The sequence below is a fragment of the Plutella xylostella genome, chromosome 6, assembly GCF_932276165.1.
Source record: "Plutella xylostella chromosome 6, ilPluXylo3.1, whole genome shotgun sequence".
In the NCBI taxonomy this organism is placed as follows: Eukaryota; Metazoa; Arthropoda; class Insecta; order Lepidoptera; family Plutellidae; genus Plutella; species Plutella xylostella.
Window position 1 is genome coordinate 6856514 of NC_063986.1, and position 21521 is coordinate 6878034.

The 21521-nt window shown below is 37.9% G+C and overlaps 2 protein-coding genes and 4 non-coding genes across 6 annotated transcripts; 2 read left to right on the plus strand and 4 right to left on the minus strand.

Moving 5' to 3' along the window:
• The first annotated feature begins 22 nt into the window (after positions 1-22).
• Positions 23-6093, plus strand: LOC105382442 (juxtaposed with another zinc finger protein 1). Its single transcript, XM_011552322.3, has 5 exons — positions 23-214; positions 564-752; positions 1063-1171; positions 1445-1591; positions 2375-6093. The coding sequence occupies exons 1-5, from the start codon at positions 115-117 to the stop codon at positions 2805-2807; spliced, it is 978 nt and encodes a 325-aa protein (XP_011550624.3). The 5' UTR covers positions 23-114; the 3' UTR covers positions 2808-6093.
• On the minus strand, positions 6084-17507 carry LOC105382444 (vacuolar protein sorting-associated protein 16 homolog). The gene is made up of 16 exons (XM_048621950.1): positions 17209-17507; positions 16925-17114; positions 14359-14505; positions 14056-14182; positions 13394-13527; positions 12780-12955; positions 12426-12672; positions 11746-12002; positions 11026-11164; positions 10459-10593; positions 8504-8665; positions 8115-8210; positions 7742-7865; positions 7141-7318; positions 6672-6872; positions 6084-6368 (listed from the first exon to the last, which is right to left on the minus strand). The coding sequence occupies exons 1-16, from the start codon at positions 17256-17258 to the stop codon at positions 6224-6226; spliced, it is 2508 nt and encodes an 835-aa protein (XP_048477907.1). The 5' UTR covers positions 17259-17507; the 3' UTR covers positions 6084-6223.
• LOC119694237 lies at positions 7506-7624 on the plus strand. Its single transcript, XR_005254804.2, has one exon. It is a non-coding gene; the product is annotated as a 5S ribosomal RNA (ribosomal RNA).
• Positions 11327-11445, minus strand: LOC119694557. Its single transcript, XR_005254911.1, has one exon. It is a non-coding gene; the product is annotated as a 5S ribosomal RNA (ribosomal RNA).
• LOC119694556 lies at positions 12145-12263 on the minus strand. The gene has a single exon (XR_005254910.1). It is a non-coding gene; the product is annotated as a 5S ribosomal RNA (ribosomal RNA).
• Positions 13087-13205, minus strand: LOC119694240. Its single transcript, XR_005254807.2, has one exon. It is a non-coding gene; the product is annotated as a 5S ribosomal RNA (ribosomal RNA).
• Positions 17508-21521: the final 4014 nt, after the last annotated feature.

Below are 21521 nucleotides of genomic sequence, written 5' to 3' on the forward strand. Positions count from 1 at the left end.
AGGCTTTTGTTTTAGGTTTCAAAGCCGTTTTTACATTAAAATCATGTTGATAAAAATATAAACCGGATATGATTATAGTGCGTCAGTTGACTTGTGCATTACCATCTGTGCGACATGGCCGTCTTCATGATAAACATCTGTAAATTTAATAGCTGCGGCATCACATTTCCTAGCCTAGGGGATTTAATTCAACACATTGAGGACACACATATCGGTAAATATTGGTGGTTTCCTTCTAAATGTATATCCAAGTGTTTTCTGCGTATATTTCTGACCCAGCCCTGCTATGCGTACTTATCAATTATCAATGTTGTCAACATTGTTTTCTATTTTCGTATAGCGCGGGAATAACAAATTGATACTTCGACAGGTATTATTTTGGGTGTTAAATGTTAATTAAATTTATAGACCACAAGTGTGCATTGTTTGCCAAAGCCAATGGTTCTTTAGTTGTTAGTAAACAAATTCTACCGATGAGCGATCAGCTGATTATACATACCTACTAACTTTTGACCTTGCAAATTAATTTCGTTCGTCTCTCATGATCCTATCAAATCTTTCAGACTACGATCCTGCAGTAGTGGAGCAGAAGGAGGCTTCACAACCATCATGCATACCTTTGAGTTACATCTTGCGTTTCTTCACGGAGAACACACGGCGCGAGTTCCAGAGTATGCCCCCCATCCCCGAGGGCCGCCGCCGGCTCATGTCAGCCCCGAAGACTCCTTCCATTCGGAGTAGCACTCCCACAGGTTTGTGTCCATATACTTATTACATCATCTAGTATTACATAGTGGCCTTATCCCGTATCTTGGCTTGTTTAGTGTAGGTATTGTACTCAGGTACAGAGTGGTCTGTATGTTTCACAATTTCACAATGATAGAGATAAAGTAAGGCTCAAAGCTACAAAGGGGCAGTGTCCACCCTCTGTTATATAGGGCCAGTGTTCACCCTCTGTTACTGTATTTGAGAGTGGTCACTATTTAGTTTACTCATACAGTTTTCTTACCTATAGAAATATATTTAATTGGCTCATTCAAAACTAATATTCTAATCTTTCAGGGAGTGAACTAGACGATGAGGAGATGATGACTCAATCTGAAGACAGCAATGACTCCTGGACCACAGTCGAGGAATACAGCTCTGAGTACATTTTGCGTTATGGAGTCAAGTAAGAGACAGACCTTACTTTAGAATTTATATTTCAGTCAATATATTAGTCCATAGCTGTGGTAGCAACAGTAGGTAGTTTTATTGAAGATTGACACTCACATCTGATAAAAACTATGTGGGTGCCCTAACAACCAATTATCAAACCACCAAAATTGAATTTAGTAAAATGCAGATATCTTAATAATACTATGTTCTTACAGTTTCTCCTATCAATACCTAATAATATAGATTTATTTATTCCAAAGTATAAAATTAGCCATCTGTTCTACAGACAACATAGTGCTCAAATGGCTCAAGCCCCGTTGGGAGCTCCGCAAGACAAGCCCTTCGCCTGCCCGGTCCCCGGCTGCAAGAAACGATACAAAAACGTGAATGGCATCAAATACCACTCCAAGAACGGCCATAAGAAGGATGGGAAGTGAGTAAAAGATTCATTGCTAATGCAATAGCTACTATTTAATATGACTATCAAATATTCATAAAAAGATTGGCTAATTATTATGGTAACATGTACCATAAAAGGAACATTTCCTATTGGAAACATTGTCTCTAAACATTGTTTTTACTATGTATTTTCGGACCCTAGACACAGTACACGAAAGCGGGATCTAAGTTTAATATATATGTGTGTCCATCTAATAGGAAATCTCAACCATTCTTTAAATTATATCACCATACAGTAACCATCCCCTGCTTCTCTCTACGTAGGAGTCCTAAAGTCATTGATGATAAAAACTTAACTTATTGCACTGTCTACACGCTAGTTTCTCCATACCTAACTTGTTAAACAAATATATGAAATCCCATAATTTTATAGAAAGTACCCAGTAATGCCTATTACTTCAACGAAACAGTATAAGAGCCGTCGTATCCCAAAGAAACGCCTTACTGCTCAAGAATATTTCTGGAAGAAATGGGTACCTACCTACATTTTTAACGTAACAGTAATAGAACGTCATACAGTTCATGTCATTAGGGTAATTTAATTAGTGATTAGGTGTCTGATGGTTAACATATTATATCAAGTAACAGTAAATCCTACTATTATGTTCCTAGTTCTGTAGTTCATATTAAGTATATTATTTAGAAATTTTCATCAATTTAGACAGACAAATCCAAATACAATTTATATTCATAATCATCATTTATGATCTAAACAAAAGCGCCTGCCAAAATCTAATCACTTTCTTTCTAATTCCAGAATAAAAAAGACTTACAAATGCCACTGTGGCAAAAGCTACAAAACGGCCCAAGGCCTTAAGAACCACTCCGTTCACCACGGCGCCTCCGCGCTCCTGGAGGCCAAGCCCAAGCAGCCGGGGCTGGTGGTGACCGCCGCCCACCGACCAATCAGCATCCTCGACGCTGTCGACAACAAACTCGTAAGAATCTACGACAGCCTCAAAACCAAAGACCTACCTTCTCTCACCATACCAAAGCATAACCTCAAGACCGTCGACTACACTGGCCAGTTCATTCGGAACGGAGGTATTTTGACTCCGAACTCGACCCCGGGGTCCAGCCCCGTCGACAAGATCAAGTATGGAGACAGGTCTCCCAAGGTGATGGTGCAGAGCCAGCCTCTTGCTCCGCTCACGCCCTCTGCCGAACAGGTGTACATACACAAGATGTAAGAGATTTCTGTAAGCGCTCCCGCGATAAGAGGCTTGCTAACGAATTTAAGTCATGTTAACGTGTAAGTCTAGTTATTATTATTAATGTGCAGTTCCTACGAAAAACAAAAAAAAAGTAATTATTTTCTTAGCTTCACTAATTTGTTTTCATCCAGATATTATTTGGAGGTGTTAGCTGAGATGCTGTGTGTTAGTTTTTATGGAGGTTTTTTTTTGTTTCACACCTTCATTTAATTGGATCTCATATTTATTTTCATAGTTATGAAGAGATTGTTGTTTATTTATTATAGTTTCTTAAGTATTTTTTTCCTTACGTATACTTTTAGTGGCGTATTACTGACTCGGGTATCTTAATGGTATCTATTCGAAGTGAAAGCTTTATAAATGCTCATGATTAATATTGCTAGCAGGATATTGCATCCTGCTAACAACCACATACTATATATTTATGTTTATGTTGTTGTTTGTTTGACATTTTTATGATTATTTTATAGTTAGCATAAAATATAATGACTGAGTTTATTTAATCTCTTATACGAAATTGCCTCTGCCGTAGCGTTGGGGTTTCTTTGGACGTGAAATATGTTAATTAATTTTATCGTAAGTCAGTTTAACTGTGACTCACAATATTCTAAACTTCGAATAAAATACAAAATAAATATGATAGTCTTCCTATAAAAATATAATGAATATGCCAAAGTCAAATTTTACGAAGGCTTGATAGCTGTTCGCTACAAATTATATTATCGATCGAAACATTGCGAAAGTGCCATTTGAATACCAGATTAATCCAAAGATACTTATTAACCTTTTTCGTTATTACTTTAAGTTAATATTTTGTGTTAAGATTATAAGCCATTCTAGGTTGATGGCATTAAATATGTCTGATTGTAGTTAGGTTAGTTAAAAATAAATAAATGTGATATAATTCTAACAAAAACGAAAAAAAAACTTTGCTTGTTTAGTATACGTAGTAGTCTATAAGGCTGATTTTGTTTTGTTGGTTTATTGGGATATCGGGCTGGGAGCCTTTATTAATATAACTCTAAGTTAGTACTACTCGGTACCCCTAGTTTTGAAAAGAAAATCAATTGTAACTGCAGCTTATTCAGTTAGGTAGTATAGGATATTTATTTGATCCCTTATTTGTAATATTTTTATTCAGAATTGTGTTCTACAACTACAGAAGGGATTTTTATATTTTGTTGTTGATTAATAATTTAATTATTGAATATGAAGAGCTTAAATAATACCTATATAGTAGGGTGTAATTTAATGTCGTACATTATGTACTTGCTGTCTTAATTAAGATACTCAGTAAAGTGTGACTGTTAGGTCGCAAATATAGTATTGTCACATTTTAGTGTATACCAACGTATTGATTTAAACACAAATATTTTAGCGTGATTAACACTTTATTAATTGTTCATCCCATACATTTATGATGTGGAAATGTAAAATTAATTATGTAAGTATGTGTGTGTATGTAGTAACTTAGCAACTCATTTAAAAGTTTAATCTTAAAATTGTTTTCTGTTAGATGAATGGAAAAAATTAGCGCTGGTGCTAATGATGGCAAAATTATTAACCATACTCTTTGTCTAAGATTGTAGTCGTAGTGAAACATGAGATTGAAGAAACTTGATGACGCTGTATGTGTATATCCCGCTTAGCGCGAAAAATGTGTGATATTTGGATTTAATCTGTACTTGTTAAATGAATACTATAGTTAGAAATTTGTAAGCACCAAAGAACTTTGATTTATTTTAGGCACCATTAATTGAAACATTAGCATCACATGAGTAGTTTGTACCTAATGACTAAAAGTGAAAAAATATGGGTGTCCATGACGATTACGTACTTCTTTTTTGTCTTACTCATAATATTGGAAATATTATGGGTTATAATGTCTTAGTTCGCTCATTTGTTTCAATTCCGTCCCAGATAGTACGATACATTTTCTTCAAAACTGTACAATATTAATTTATGAGTTTGAGATTTTTTTTGAAGATTACTAACAGTACCCAGTGCCATGTCTGTTACATATTATGTATGTAGTTGGCATTTCGATTTACATGAATAAATTCACTTCAATAAGGTGTTTGAATTTGGTTTTTAAACTCGGATTGCATATGAAAATACCATCAGCAAAAATGCATATGACTATAGCGATATAAAAATGAGACTCAAAAAAAATATTTAGACTCGTAACTTTGTTTATATAATATGTATAAAATACCTTAGATACCTACTGTGTACTGCACTTTTATCAAAAATTTCATTTAAGACTGAGTAGATCGAAAATGTATACTTACATACTTATTGTTGATGCTGTAATTTTGATTTCGCAATGCCAAATTCTATAAATTCAATCACACGGATTTCTTAGATTCGCTATCAACAAACCCAGTCGCCTAAAATAAATAAAAATATGTGTAAATGCTGTGCGTGTATCTTTGAATGTGTATATTGTATTGGATGCATGTCGTTAATGCACTGACCTCTTTTTGTTACTGTTCTTACCTTCGTGATTGTAGTCAATTATACAAAATGACCAATTTTCGAATGTTGAATTTAAAAAGTGTAAAGGCTGGCTGTTTAAAAAAGGTGCTGTAGGTAGATGAAATTGAAAAATTGATATGATTGTAACATCTTAACCTGACGTTAGTGAGGTGAAAACGAATGATGATAAAAAGTGATTTAAATAACTCGAATCGGTATGGTCGTAGGATGGTCATGATTATGTCTCCTGCCCAATTCACGAAGGATTCTTAAATGATTAAAAAAATGTGCGTGTTTGAAGCACCCAAAGAGATGTAAATCTTGGGTACTATCAATTATCTAATCATTTAAGTTTCCCTTTCCTTACTTATTTAATTTATCTGCTGTAATACTTGTCCATAATGTATGGTTGTGAATAAACTAAATGTTATATGTCTACCTTAAACAAGATGTACATTGTACAATGTACATACCTCTGACAAAAGCTTGGCTTATTTTCGTAAATGTGTAAATGTATGTCTGTCAGACTGGACTTATTTATTGTCATACCTCATCTAGTACTTATCTGAAATATTAGATCTTTTTGTAACAAATGATTATTTAATAACAAAGACATTATTTCTAAGCGAGTAAGTGCTCATTGTAAGCTCACATTTCCATGTTGTTGTTTAGTTCAAAATTATATGTAAAATTACTTATTTATTGTTTGTTTGTTATAGCTTCACAAGTAAGTGTCATACGAAATTTTATGTGTCAATAATAAAACCAAATTGCTGTCATGCCACTTGATACATTTTATTTCTTACTAGTAAATACATATTAAATACAGTCATATAATATTTGGTTACAATTATATACAGCGTTCACTTAAATAATATAGTACTTTCATGGTGTGGGAATGAATGAATGATGGCTTACTTCCTAGACATGAGTTGTTCTAGCAGTGCAGATATTCGCTCGTGTTTGATGGAATCTCTAAGAGGACATTTGCTTTGCACGAAGAATAGAGCACTCTCGTCTTTCTGTTCGAAGGCCACCTGAGCCGCCTCTTCATAAAATCTGGGAATTAGTAAAAAACAACATATTTAATGGAGAGGTCTGCTGCACCTAGTGGGCCGGTGGTGCAGACAAACTGATTTTAAACATCTATTTGCCGGAGCTTTTCTGATTTTTTATGCGGTATTTGATAACATATTTTTTGTTTTTTTGGCAGACAAAAAACTTTTAAGTTATATTACAAGGCGATCATTATAAATAAATAATACGGGGCGGCTTCCTCACCAAGGCATTTGACAGCGCTACACGGACTGTGAATAAAGTAAAATAAAGAAAAAGTCCATCCAGACTCACTACAGAACTCACCCAGCCTTAACATAATACTTGACTTTGATCTCGTCCCGGCAGCGGGGCAGGTACTTCAGGGCCTCATCAGTCTTGTCGTGCTTCAGACACGCGTCCACGAATGGTTCGTAGCCGACGGGAGACTTCTTCGACTTGGAGAACCGGTCGAGTTCGGCCCACTCGCCGCGCTCGGCTAGAGAGAGGATGCGGATCCACCAGTATCTGGGGAGAGGATGGTGGTGGTGGTTAGGTTATTGATGTTGTAGTTCTATGAAACGCTAGAATCATAGAGGGTTTCTAACAACTTCAGTCATGGATTTTTAGTAGTAAGTGGCATAAAGTATGTCATAAGACCTGGAAGATAGGAGCAGTGGAACACGCTATCCTTGGCCTCATCCAACCTCTAAGGCCGTCGGCTTTGGTCCAGTAAAGGGTGCCCCATATTATCTAAGTTGCTTATTCGTGTTCTAAATTTTAATTAACACCTCACCTCCTATCAGGCATTTTATACTCCGATCGCAGTTTGTCAGCCAGTTTGACCTCGCCCTGTTCCAGAAGTTTCTTCACAGTGTCGTGTAGCGAGAGGCCGACGAAGCTCGCCCCGTACGTCTCTTGCAGGCTCGACTGCTGCTTGCACAGCTTGCGGGAGTCTTCGCATATGGACACACCTGGAAGTGGAGACATAAAGGATCAGGGTAAAATCTATAGAATTAGGAGTAACTATAGTTAATTAAGTGCTAAAAGCGAAAACGGTATGTTTTGTAGGTTGGGATGTATTTTACAGTAGGCACAACCATGATTTGTGACGTAACAAAACATAGTTTTCATGGATTTAAAATTTTAATCTATTCTATCGCCAACGTCCATACCATGTTGAATACACCGGTTCTCGTCCGATCACCGAAGTTAAGCAACATCGGGCGTGGTCAGTACTTGGATGGGTGACCGCCTGGGAACACCACGTGTCGTTGGCTTTTTTTTGTATTTTTTATTATCAGAAATAGTAGACGAATGCATTTTAGATGACAAGATTGCACTTGACTGTATTTTCTTAAGGCCATAGATTGGTGAATAATAATTAATTTTCCTACCTAAATCATTCTTTCCCTTCTTATAGCACTCTCTGGCAGATATGAGGCTGGCCTCGACGCTGCCGGGGTTGGACGACTCTATGGCGTCGTGGATGTGCGTGGCGGCTTGCCCTGGGAAGTCATCCTGAAATACAAGCAGAACTTTTGAATAATATGTGTACGGTGCAGCGAAGGCGAGGCGACGAGGCGGTGTAGTTTTGAACCCAGGCCTTATTGGCTTTGCCCATAGGATGAAACAGCTTCTTGCTATACATAATACTAGGTGCACAATACATGTATTCCTTACTGCAGGTTGATTACAAAAGTGTGTAGAAAGGCAGTGCTTGCAAAAAAACCTAAAACTATTCAAATTGTACATCAAGTAGGAACTCACTTCTTGTACGTATATAGCCCGCAACGCCTCTCGGTTGTGTTGTCCGCAGTATTTGATGTACAGCGCGTGCGCCAGCGGGAAACTGCGGATTGTCAACTGAAAACAAGTGACTGAAAGTTAGTTAAATAAAAGCTAACTAGCACTACAGATTTGCTGAGAAGTGCTGGTTTATCCGCCATCAGTGAGCGAGAGTACTACGTGGGGGCGATGGTCGTCTATTGTTTTTTTGTAATTGTATTGTACTTATTGTTAAATCAGTAGGTACTGTCTGTCCGTTTCAGTAATGTCAGCAGCTACCTTATTATACCAAAGTATGTAAAAGCGCCATAAATAAACCTAACCATTGGCTTGGCATGTCTTAAAATTCCGCCAACTCTAGTAAACCATACCTCAAACTCATGTTTCCCCATGTTCTCCTTCAAGTGCAGTAGCACGACATACACCAGGTCCGTGTCCCCGCTAGCCGTGGCCTTCAGCAGCGCCGTGCCGCCCTCGCCCAGAGCCAGGAGTAGCGGCACTTGGAGCTTGCTGCGAGTCTCGTACTCTAGGATCTACGGGAGAGGATGAGTGTTAAATGTGATGGTTTGGATTTTGTGCCGCCGAGTGACACGCGAACTAGTTGAGAGAGCCGAGCGGGATCGCGCACTGCCGGGGTGTGTGAGGGCGCGGGGAGGTGCACTCAATTTCTGACTTAATTTGTAAAATTTACCGTTAATTTTTAACGCATTAAATATATACTGCCTTCCAATCTTCAGAGTACGTATAGTAAAATTACTATCATCATCACATACCTTGATAGCGAGCGCCTTCCGGCCCTTATCGGCAGCCTTCATGGCGATGGTGGCGTACGACACGCCGGCCACGCCGCGCAGCTTCTCGACGATCTCACGCGCCGCGCTCTCATAGCATAATAAACATATACGATGGCACGTCACAATGGGGACTACCGTTTTTTTGCTCACCAGTTGGCGCCACTGTCGACTGAGGCCAAGAGGTACCATAGCTGTCAAACTTATCAAAGGCGACTTCATCAAATTGGCGCGAAATAAAGTTTTAAAATCTTGAATTTTATAAGCTTATTCATTATAAAATAGCTATCATCATATCGAGTTACTATCCCGCAATGTTGTGCAGATGCGTTATGTTCGGAAAGAAAAGGAGGACATATGTTACCAAGTGATAAAACTGTTCTAAAACAGTGGCTTGTGAAATAATTATTATCCGACAATCTCGTGTTTGTGAAAATCATTATAACCAATTTCAGAAACATAATGTAAATAAGGATTAGGCATTTAATAAATACAATAAAAATAAAAGAGTTACACACTGATTTAACTTTTATTTATCCTTTCCGTTTAAACACACTGCTATACAAAAAATATAACACATTAGTAATCCACACAATGAATGCTGGTTGAGTTGTTAGTTGAAACTAAATAATGGTAGTATAGTATATACTAAGTATTCTATTATTTGTGAGGGTGTCAGTACCTGCACCTGGCTCACTCGAATGGAGCCTTTGTGCATATCGCCTTAAGGTCTAAACTCCACTCCTAAGCTTGGACCATTTCCTACCACGCTGGTCCTCTGCAGGTTTGTGGGTTCGAAAATCTAGATATGCAGGTTTTATCACGATGTTTTCATTCACCGTAAGAGCGATGGTATGTACGTACACTGTGCATAAATTCCAAAGTAGTTACTCATTGGTGACAATATCTAGATCTGGAGTTTCATTTTTAGTGTTCACACTGCTATACAAAGTTTCTGAAGGCCACTCAACAGTATACACTGAATCATTTTGTTGTATGATGCTGTCCTCTACGTTTCCAACCAAGTTACTGTTACGGTCATAGTCTTGGTGTCTGTAAAAAGAAAAAACATAGCTGTTATCTAAGCAAACAAGCATACATTTCGTATAAAATAAGTTTGTAAACAGTAAACAAACTAACCTCTGAATTAGCTGCTCTTTGAGACCGCTTATTTATGCGCCTCTTTTCCTTAATTCAGCTTTCAAAGCATGCGCAACTGCACATTCATCGATAAATAATCCATATTTGCGATAATTTCGCGAAGAGATCACTTTTCAACAGGGAAATGAACGAAAATATAATTTATCACGAAGCCCGCCAAACAAATTATATGAAAAGTAAAATGTCACTTAACCTCAGTCAACACCAGCGCCCCTAGCGGCAAATTCACACGCGTTAGCCCCCATTATATCCGAATCTACCCGAGTGCCACGCGAACTAGTTGAGCTAGCCTAGCGTTGTGTAAACATAACATACTGTCTTCGGTCTTCAATCTTCAGAGTAGGTATAATCAACACACTAGCATCCTCACATACCTTGATAGCGAGCGCCTTCCGTCCCTTATCGGCGGCCTTCATGGCGATGGTGGCGTACGACACGCCGGCCACGCCGCGCAGCTTCTCGCCGATCTCACGCGCCGCGCTCTCGTTGTCCAGGTGCGGCTGAGTCACCTGGAATGTGAGGGAGAAAAGGGTTATATTGGACGGCATTTTACTTTACATTTTAGCAAAATATTGGACGGTTGCGTTACTTGCCTCCTACTCTTGAAGTGCATCAGCTTTCCAAAACGTTGTTAAAAAAACAAAGATCGGTTCAGCCGTTTGAGAGCTCTTTCTAAATATGTTACGAGACTTGCAAGTTATGAAAGTTGTATTTTTTTTGCTTTAGAACTTTGCAAAGAAAAACACTGCTAAGGCTTGTGTTAGCGTACGCTCAGCAGTGGACGATTACCTACATCCTATTCACTGATGACGAGGCGCTGGTGAAGTTGTATTTTAATAAGTGATGCAGCTAAGAATATGCGACATATTCTTAGCTGCATCACTGAAAACAAACCTCATCATCCCATAAAGCATAATACAATTATAATTGTGTACAATAACCTTATAGCAAGCCCAGTGCGACAGCACGCGTGTGGGTCCATCCTTCATCTGCAGATAAGCGGCGACGTGCTTCGCCAGGCAGTGCAGGCGCCGCCAGATCAGCCGGTCTATCAGCACGCGCTCGCCCAGGTTCTGGACCCTGGAGTCTTGGAGTTAAGGACATCATCAGCAGTAAAGTGCCACAAAAATACAACACGAGTCGTGATGAATGAAAAAGTGGGTGGAACCTTTATTGCTCGTGAGTGTATAAATAATTATTTTTATAAATAGTACCTAATTACCTTTCTAAAAAAAACAGAAAAGCCAACGACACGTGGTGTTCCCAGGCGGTCACCCATCCAAGTACTGACCACGCCCGATGTTGCTTAACTTCGGTGATCGGACGAGAACCGGTGTATTCAACATGGTATGGACGTTGGCGACAGTCAGAAGCAAAACCACAAACGTATCAAAACTATATGTGAGATGCTACGTCACAAATCACATGACCGAGTGAAGGTAGATAAGGAACAGTAAATAACGCAAACAACTATGCTATACAACGTGCTACAGATTTATTCAAGGTTGATTACCTTGAATAAATCTGTAGCACACCCAAATTTTCCGCATTATAATAAGTAAAATTACTGACGCATTGTTGCATTGCCTACCTTGTATAAGCTAGAGTACCTACTGTAGCTCTTACTCCTAGCTATAAATGGTGATTACTGAAAAGGATACTGCAAAAACGTCAAAGGAATGGCGACTTTGGGGTCCCGAACGCTGTTCAAGACCCTCAGCCACCGGCACGTCTTCACATAGGTATCCGTGATGTTTGCATCCATGATGAACCCCTTGCCGAACTGAGCGGCTCTGATCAGCATCTTCTGAACTTCCGGGTCGAATTCGTATGAGGCTGCGTCGATGCAGTCCTGTACTGCTGACGTCAGGTCCGGTTTGACTAGGCGAATGTACTCGTCGGCTTGGTGACTTCGTTTCTGCCGAAATAATTTTGCATAGAAAATAATAATTAAGTGTTACCTATGTTTTTTAAGGATAATTATGTTTTATAAGTAAAAAAATCATTATAGACGGAAATCCCAAAAATAATTATTGTGATTTAAAAATAAAATGCAAAAAAGCCAACGACACGTGGTGTTCCCAGGCGGTCACCCATCCAAGTACTGACCACGCCCGATGTTGCTTAACTTCGGTGATCGGACGAGAACCGGTGTATTCAACATGGTATGGACGTTGGCGATAGCATCAGTGAAAAATAGTAACATAATCCATCCATACGGAATCATAATCCATTGCTTACTATGGAATCCCAATCCCACCCACCTTCGTTCATTATTCCAATCAAGGCAAACTAATTTTGTATAAGTAAATAAATATCTTCCATATAAAAAAAAAATAACCTGAAACTGCTTTGAGGCTTCGACCAAATACGCCCCGGGGGCCGTGCTGTTGATTCTGAATATTTTCTCCATTACCACAGGAACTTTCTGTATGATCTCATGGGTCATCTCAGAGACCACCCGGACACAGTCCATTTCTGGTATGATGTGGAATGGCCCGTCGTATTGGAAGTTAGATGTGTTGCCGTTGAAACCGTATATGCACATCACGTCTTCCCAATGAGCTATTATAGCTTGGGAGCCACACCTGAAAATTCGCATTTATTGTAAATTTTAGAATTTTTCCATAATTATTGTTAATTTTCATCATCACATTGAATTATTCACTATTTAATGAGTTCTTCAATCCCTTACCAAACCAATTCTTTAGGTTGTTTAACATATCCTGTATCGATTTCGCAGTATTTGCTTCTGAAGTCGGAAGAGCCGATCCAAAGGAATCCGGAGTCTGTGAATAGAGCGACGTGGCGTCCATTTTGTGACGGCACTATGGAAAGGATTTGCGTGTATGGATTGCGGATTTCGGGCCGCTGAAAAATAATTTATATTTTCCTTAGTAACAAAATCAAAAAGGTTATTTCTGGTAGAGATTGCTATACGAAATAAGGCGGCCTTCTCTCATTGATTTTTTTTTTAGTAAATAAAAAGAAAAATGCAAAAAAGCCAACGACACGTGGTGTTCCCAGGCGGTCACCCATCCAAGTACTGACCACGCCCGATGTTGCTTAACTTCGGTGATCGGACGAGAACCGGTGTATTCAACATGGTATGGACGTTGGCGATATCTCATACGAAAATCATGTACCAGGTTTCAGTACGTCATTGTGTGCAACTTATACTTTGTAAAGTATAGCATTGAGACCTTTGAAATTTGATTGGTTTTTCCTTGAAAACGAAGAATTGTATATAAAATGAATAAATTATATTTTGCAAAGTACACTCCAAACTAAAAATATAGTGTAATTTACCATCAACACAGCTCTCGACTCGCCCAGCTGACACTTGTAGAGCTCCTTATCTCTCGACACAAGGAAACCAATGTTAGCTGCGGCGCGGGAGCCGCTGCACAGTACGGACCACGACGTGATCAGCTCATTGGCCCCTGGAGTGTACACATGATAGCATTAGCCCCAGTTTCAGCATACTCTGTTAGATTGTAACAACACATTATTCGTTGACTTGTGACAGTTGTGACACATCTGTTAAGAATTTAATATGTAAATGACATAGTATAATTGATGACATTACAATATAACAGGGGTATTAATGATCAAATAGACTATGGTTAAACTAGGCATAATTAAGCATTATGCTACGAGGGAAAGAGTGGATTTTACTCAAAGTTTAAAGATGATGCCTTGTTAATCTTACTATTGTTTTTTTCATCCATTGCTATCATAGTCAATTCTTGTAGGATTTTCTTTTCCAATTATGTCAATTAAATGGTATGTTTGTAAGGATGGATAAAATGAATGATTGTTATACTTTTGCAGAAAAGCCAGGAGCAATTTTGATGACATTTTGAAATTTGGCTTCATTTTATCCTGAAATTGGAGCTTGCGGGCAACAGCTTGACTATGATAGCTAAAGATATTTTGTAAGAAAAGCCAGCTATAAAAATATTCCTTACTTGGCAGATCTGGCACATTCCGTATCTTAGGTTCGGACACATTGTTGACCAGGAACATTCTGTTGGTTGTCGTGATCACTCCTAGACCAATGCCATTGGGATTGGGGAAGAACTGCGCTTTGCAAACCTGTAAAGAGAGAAAACAAAAAATGTTTGTGTTCAAAAAACATTTTGGTGTGAATTAGTCCAAATTTTGTAAGAATGAGTGTTTTAGAACTTTAGAATGAAGGGACCCACTAAATATACACAAGAATGGTTACTTTCCTGTCTACATTTGACCAATAATTTGAAAACACAACTCACCTTAGTATCCCGCACTTCCTGTCCGAGGCTGAATGTCTTCTGGTAGGCTCCGAACATGTCGTAGATGAGCACGTCCCCGCTCTCCTGTACACAGAGCAGCTGCTCGCTGTCCGACCAGCCCAGCTGCACCAGCACACCGCTGTTCCACTGGAAACAGAAACATTCTCATATTATCATCAAAATTATTTATTGAATTCATTGTTCATTGGTGAACTTCTTGATAATAGAGTATCTTGTAGTTAGCCTATGACGAATTGGCGAATGGGATTAGCAAAGGGGAGAGAAGAGTGTTTATTATTATTTTATAGGTAAGTATGTATGTTTTCCCGATGAAGCTGAGGTAGAGGTTCCTTGCAGAGGAAGAATAGTGTAGGCGGCACTGATGACAGCAAGAGCATTTAGCTTGGTTATCATCATGTATGACCCAGTTAGAATAGCCTTAAAATGCTGGTGTCTGAATCAATTATCTTATTTATACTGCCAGTATTATCAGGGTGTCCACTCAGAATGCTCCAAAAAATTCCCTGACTTTTCCCTGACTTTCCCTGACCGTTTCAAAAAATTTCCCTGACCGAAGATCAAAATATAAACCTAATTTAAGTAATTTGAACTTGAAAGCTTCATTTCAAAGTTTTGTGTTCATTTGTTTGGCACTTATTCAAACTTGACTGCGTAAAAAAATTATACAAAGTCCCCAAAAATTGTATATTAAGAGGGAAGTATATACTTTATAGCACTTGCTCGTCCATACAAAAAGAGAAAACGTTGGTCTACTTCTAAATATTATCCAATCTCCATGATTTTTTAGGATATTGGCGACACAATAAATAATTTATAGTTTTTCACCTCAAGTAACGCAATTTTTGTGATCAAAACTGTGCCGAATGACGCCATTGTTGAATAAAAACAATGTTTTTTTTAATGATACCCTAGAATATATTATGCTGAAGCGATTTACATCACAATCAAAAAGATTTGTTGATATTTACATACTTGGTGAATAACGATTTCAGCACCCATTTATCTCTATAGAACCCGAGCCCCGGGGCATGAGTGCACAAACGATAGCAAATGTTTTCCTCATTACCTATTTCTTAAGGTACCTATCTCTTAAGCCTTAGGAGGCGATTCTGAACAACTTTCTAAAAAAGAAACCTAAAAAAACGCATCCGCCTTGCAGCTTGCAGCAAGTTGCTATACTGCCTAGTTTCATCATCATCATCATCATCATCAGCCAATAATCATCGACTGCTGGACATAGGCCTCTCCCAAGGAGCGCCACAACACTCGGTCCTCGGCCTTCCTCATCCAACCACTACCCGCCACCCGCCTAAGGTCGTCAGTCCAGCGGGCAGGAGGGCGTCCCACGCTGCATTTGTCTGTTCGTGGTCTCCACTCGAGAACTCGTCTACTCCAACGGTTATCGGTTCTTCGGCAGATATGACCAGCCCACTGCCACTTCAGCTTGCATATTTTGACAGCTATGTCGGTAACCTTAGTCCTCTGACGGATAACCTCATTTCTGATACGATCCATCAGAGAAACCCCAAGCATAGCTCTCTCCATAGCAGGCTAGTGACTAGTCTGCCTAGTTTAAGTCTGACTAAAATTTTACTGATTACCATCGAAGTAGATATTGAAACCGAAATTGAAACAGAACCAATTTTTTGTTGTGTGGCACTCCTTTGCCTGACAAAGTTGTTAGTTGTGTAAGTATTTTTTTATGAAATTTGATTAAACATGCAGTACAAAATAGAATGAAATTCGTTTTGCTCTGCTAAATTAGTAAACAAATAAGTTATAGATTAATAGATGCTGCGCGGAGGCAGCGTATGCGGTCTCGCTGAGGTAAAACAGTTCAATAGCTAAAGCGTCCAGTAACGTTTTTATGAATAAGGGAAAGTTAATTAAAAAACTTAATTAGTAAGGATCAGTCAAAAAGAGATTTTATTTTATGACTTACTTATTTCACGTAAAAAAGAAGTATTACTAGTAAAGAAAAGTACCAAAATTATGCTAGAAAAGGGTCATTTTTCCCTGACTTTCCAGGTGGCCCATCAATTTCACTGACTTTCCATGACCACCTAGAGCTTCCCTGACTTTTCCCTGACTTTCCCTGACTTTCCAGATAGTGGACACCCTGATTATTATCATGAAAAACATGCCAGGGGAAACCGAAGAAGAGTGAAGGAGTTATATCTAATTCGTCGCCTCTAATTCGGGCCACTACGATGGTGAATGCTATAATAGATTCGGCACCACAAGTTGATGTGTTTGCGGATGGTTGGCCAAAGTTAAAAAAGGCATGTCTGAAATTTTGTGAGTCTGAATAGTCTGATGGATAAATTATTATTATATAACTAAATAAGTATTATTATTATTGTGCCTCTATGTAGCGCTAAGGTTTTTCTTTATAACTGTAATGCTATGTAGTGTGATGATGAATAAATAAATAAATAAATAAATAAATAAATAAATATCTCATTAATTAATTCATTTGGGGAATTTCATTCAGTAAATTATAATTTTCTACTCAATAAAACATAAAAGTGAGAATAAATATTACCAGAATTTTTGATATAATGTTTCCAACACAGTTATAGATGGTTATAACTGGTTTGGACTGAGTGACGACTCGCACAAACTGCTTCCTGTCCCGTATCACAGCAATAGGGCCTCCATATGGGGCTCCGGTAACTATCATATTGTCTAACCCCTCATCCATAGCCCAGTTCATTGTGTACTGGTCAAATTTCCTGAAAAGATATGAGTATAAAGTTTAAATAAATCAACTATATGTGGCAAATTGGTTGGTGGTTCATGTCATAAATCTTTACAACTCTTACTCACCTATAATAAGAATCTAGTTGGAACCAATCAGCGGTAAGAAGAGCCGACATGTTTGCAAATTTAGGAACAAATCACTTTTTAACTGTTATTGGTTTGCACAATTTACTTTACGTGGCCGTAATCAATTTTGTTAGATTTCTATTGTATAAGAGAGCACTATTTTTCGCTAATTGTGTTTACATTACTTTACAGTACACATTAGAAATTAGTTAGGTTGGTTATTCCATCGCTTTTAGAAAATTTATCATCAAATCAAACAAATTCATGATAAAAAATCTGCCTTTGTTTTGCTTTTATGTGATGTGACAGCTGTAAGTGTCAACTTGACAAGATAAGATTGTTTTGGAAAACACCATCAACGTTTTATTTATAAAATGAATTCCAGAACAGCTGTAATAATTTTTTTACAACGTTGAATGAATGTTTTTTGATTTCCCGTAGATTTGACATTGACATTTACGGTTCGTTTCAGGGAAAACATATAAACGTAGTTTCTAGTTTCAATACAGTAAGTAGTTATTATTCTAAGTGTTTAAGTAAGCTATCGGCGCTATACGTTTTGAAGATTTCAAATAGTAAAGGTAGGTACTCTAGTTAGGTGGTAAGTATGGAGCAAGTACCAAGATGAATTTAGCTTACAATCTCGCACTCAATATGCATCGGCTGCTCTAGAAATGCAAATACAGTAAGTACTACTTAAAGCTGGTAGGAAGGTATAGCGTCTAATGATGGGCTGAGAAAGACCGTCAAAAAAGTCATATCAGTGAACGATTGTTAGCCAATATAAATAAATATAAATATTTATTTGATAAACAGTTTAGTTTGTTACACAAAATTCTTAACTACAGGAGTTGATCTTGATTAATACTATAGTAATATGTAAGAATGTGTTATAAATAGCATCTGATGCTGAACTAGGTTTGTGACCTGTATTTCAGCATTCAGCGCCTCTATCCTCAGTAATCTCAAAAAAAAATTAGACATCAGTTAACGCAAAGTAGAGAAACGTAACGAACACAAATTATTTAACACAAAACACTTTTTTTAATTTAATATTTCTTATGGTAAGTATAGGGTTCTCATTGTCCAAATGGTGATAAATGTATCCGAAGTAGTTAGATAGATAGTCAGCACGATAGGTTCTCTACGAATTTATCTCCGTGCTTCTATACCCACCTGTTTTAGAAAACTTGGATTAGAGCGGCTTTTCAATATCCTCTCCTCGCTTTCATTCAAACAAGAAGATCCAGTCAGTCGGGGTTTAGAACATTATTGTAAAAACAAAGTTTTTAATAACTTGTACTAACCGGTGAGTCAATTGATACTGAGATCTACAGAGTGTTGAGAAAGAAGTTAGAGTGAGTCAGCTCGTAATTTTCGAACTAGTTTTGTTTGAAAATTCATGAAAATTATTTCTTACGTACTACAGTTACAGCTTGTGCGTTAATCGTTTATCGGACCTAGATATAGCTAGCGAGGCTTCTCCATAGTGAAAAGTCACGTTACCATAAACATGTCTATAACGGAGAAGCTATAGGTGGTATACAATGTAATTTGTTATAGCAAATTTCCAAAAATCGAAGAACAAAACTTGTTCAGATTGTCCCCCTAAGCTCAGCTTTCGGCTTAGTATACAATTTTTGGAGCACTCTGTATAAAATGGACAGTAATAAACACACTTGATAAATAACTTTGTTTCTTTATTTCAGTAGTTAATCCTAATCTAGAGAGCAGCTCTCTATTATCCAACGGAGTATTCTTAATATTGCAAACTTGTTGCATTTGATAACCACTTAGCAATATTCATAATAAATTCCTCTTAGGTCCTGTCTGTGTAGGCTAGTATACCTGAGTATGTAGAGGGAAAATTTCCACTTTCATTTGCTTTATTAAGTGCCATGCCAACGTATTAATAAATACACTTTTTAGTACTTACTTTATGCCTATTTTCTTACTGTATTTATTCTTGTCACTGTTTTTTTTCTATAATAGGTATATGTTATGTTTTATTTATTATGTTGAGGCGTCCAGACAAGTCTTATGGCGCTCCTTGGGAGAGATCCACATTATGTGCAGCAGAGCAGTGGCTGAATGTTGGCTTATGATGATTAAGTCAATTTTTCTTCATGTTTTCCGACTTATAGGTACTTCACCATTCACCACTTAGTATATGATTAGCTATAGACTAACATTAAATTTAAAACAACCACCAACTATTCACCATATCCTGCCCTGTGGCATATTCACTCATTAGTCATTATAACATCATCAGTCATGGCATGTCGTCACATAATTTGCGTGGCCGATCACCCCCAGTCCCTACCGCACGTTCCCACGACAGCTGCTGCGTCTAAAGACTATTAAACTGAGGTATTCGCATTCTTAATCATGTAAGCCATCTCTTGAATTGACATAATGAGAGAAAGAGAGCTAAAAATCGGGAAAGCATAACTGGCTCCACCACTCGGGTATTTTTAATAATAATAATAATAATAATATGTGGGGACATCTTCACACACGGCCATCCGACCCCAAGCTAGGCAGAGCCTGTGTTATGGGTATTGGACAGCTGATATATCTACACAAATACATAGATAGATACATATTAAATATAAATATCAACACCCAAGACCCGAGTACAAATATTTGTCTTTAAACAAATATCTGCCCCAGCCGGGAATCGAACCCGGGACCTTCGGCTCAGTAGTCAGGGTCACTAACCACTGCGCCATTCGGTCGTCAATTTTTTCACGAATTGATAGTTAGTTGTTACTGCGCGATTATAAATTTTAGACGATTATAACTAGTAAGTTTATTCGTAATAAACCTGTTTGGTTGTTTTTACTTTGGTTTGGTTGGATTGTTAAGTTAAAAATAGCATATTGACATGAGTAGTATGAGTAGGTACACACATGTAGAGTATATGTCGGTCAAGCTACTTAGCGTAGACTTAGCATTTTCATAGGTGTAGGTACTCTCAGATATAGTAAAAATCTATCTATAAGGTGCAGTACCTAAGGACTACAATAAATAAATAAACGATACTCTTCAATCTGGATTTCAGCAGCAATCTGAACTTAATTGACAGATGGATGGAAGCAACAACCAACAGGAAATGGCCCGACTGAAGAGAAGTTTAGTTTTTCTACAGGGAAACAGAAAGTTCGGCGTCCCTTTCGGTTAATGTTATTTATCTCTATCTAACATCAGCTGCTGATGGGTGAATCCATCATTTTGTGTAGCGTCTAACATCCGTCGAACTGAGCGATCGTACCTATTGACACTATGTAACTTTTTCGCTTGCTCAACTTGCCACTTCTGTATTGATCCTCGTGTATTTTCAGTATTTATTGAAAAGGTTTTAGGATCTCGCTTGAAAAATTCAGAAGTTGAAGTTCGTTCGTATATAGTATAGAGTAGAGTCGCTCTTTGCACCTATATCCGAAGCACTCTAGACAGTCAGCGCCAGACACTAAGATGATAATCTAAAATCTAAACCTTTGACCAGTCGGTGACAAACCCTAGTCTTGCTCTAGTGTTTGCCGCTGAGTGATGCTAAGTTTACATATAAACATTATATGTGTCTTATATGCCTATATAAAATATGAAAGATAAAATATCTCAGTATTAAGTATAACATTGGCGGCTCAGACCAACTTTGTTGATCTGAGATTGGAGGTGGTAGTACCTATAGATGGACAACTACGAATATAATATAAAGCTTATAACTTACAGCGTGGAATAAAGGTGATCAGATAAGACGGACCCATTCCAACTTGTGCCGACGTCCTAAAACTTACTTTCCTCATGCCCTCGGCCGTCTCGCGTCAACTTAGTCGTGACTAAATAACAATTTGCTAAATGGAAAAGTGCCCTGGGAAACCCTTTCGTTTCTCCGACTTTTTTTGTAACTAAAGTATCTTTTGTTGTTGGAAAAATACTGATTGAAATTCCCCTGTCAGCAACAGGCTCACCTGAGTGATTTCTGAGAAGCTCCGGTCGAGTCTTGGTAAGTAATGAATTAAGTATACTTATACTTACTATAATGTTGCGATCCTTTTATCGCTACTTACACCTAGCTGTTAATGATAGCGTCAATGTTTTCCTCCTTCAGTGGGAAGCATTTGGGTGGAAGGTGTCTAGCTAAGATATTCCAGAACTACAATATGCTGCCTAAATCAAAATAATTACTTGGTCATCTATTATGCATATGGGTCAAAATCAGAGAGGTGAGCATTTTAGGTTTTCAAATATCTGAGAAATTAAGTTTTATTTTGAAGAAAACTAACAAGTGGAGTCTGTTGTGGCATTTG

Bases quoted from the DNA above. Each gene is read 5' to 3' on its own strand.
- LOC105382444 (XM_048621950.1), bottom strand. From the start codon at position 17,258: ATGTCGGCTCTTCTTACCGCTGATTGGTTCCAACTAGATTCTTATTAT. The intron at 10,594-11,025 runs GTTATTGTACAC...CTCACATTCCAG, and splicing joins CGCACTGGGCTTGCTATAAG to GTGACTCAGCCGCACCTGGA. The intron at 7,319-7,741 runs GTAGGAAAATTA...CTCCACTTCCAG, and splicing joins GAAGGGAAAGAATGATTTAG to GTGTGTCCATATGCGAAGAC.
- LOC105382442 (XM_011552322.3), top strand. From the start codon at position 115: ATGGCCGTCTTCATGATAAACATCTGTAAATTTAATAGCTGCGGCATC. The intron at 1,172-1,444 runs GTAAGAGACAGA...TCTGTTCTACAG, and splicing joins ATTTTGCGTTATGGAGTCAA to ACAACATAGTGCTCAAATGG. The intron at 1,592-2,374 runs GTGAGTAAAAGA...TTCTAATTCCAG, and splicing joins GGCCATAAGAAGGATGGGAA to AATAAAAAAGACTTACAAAT.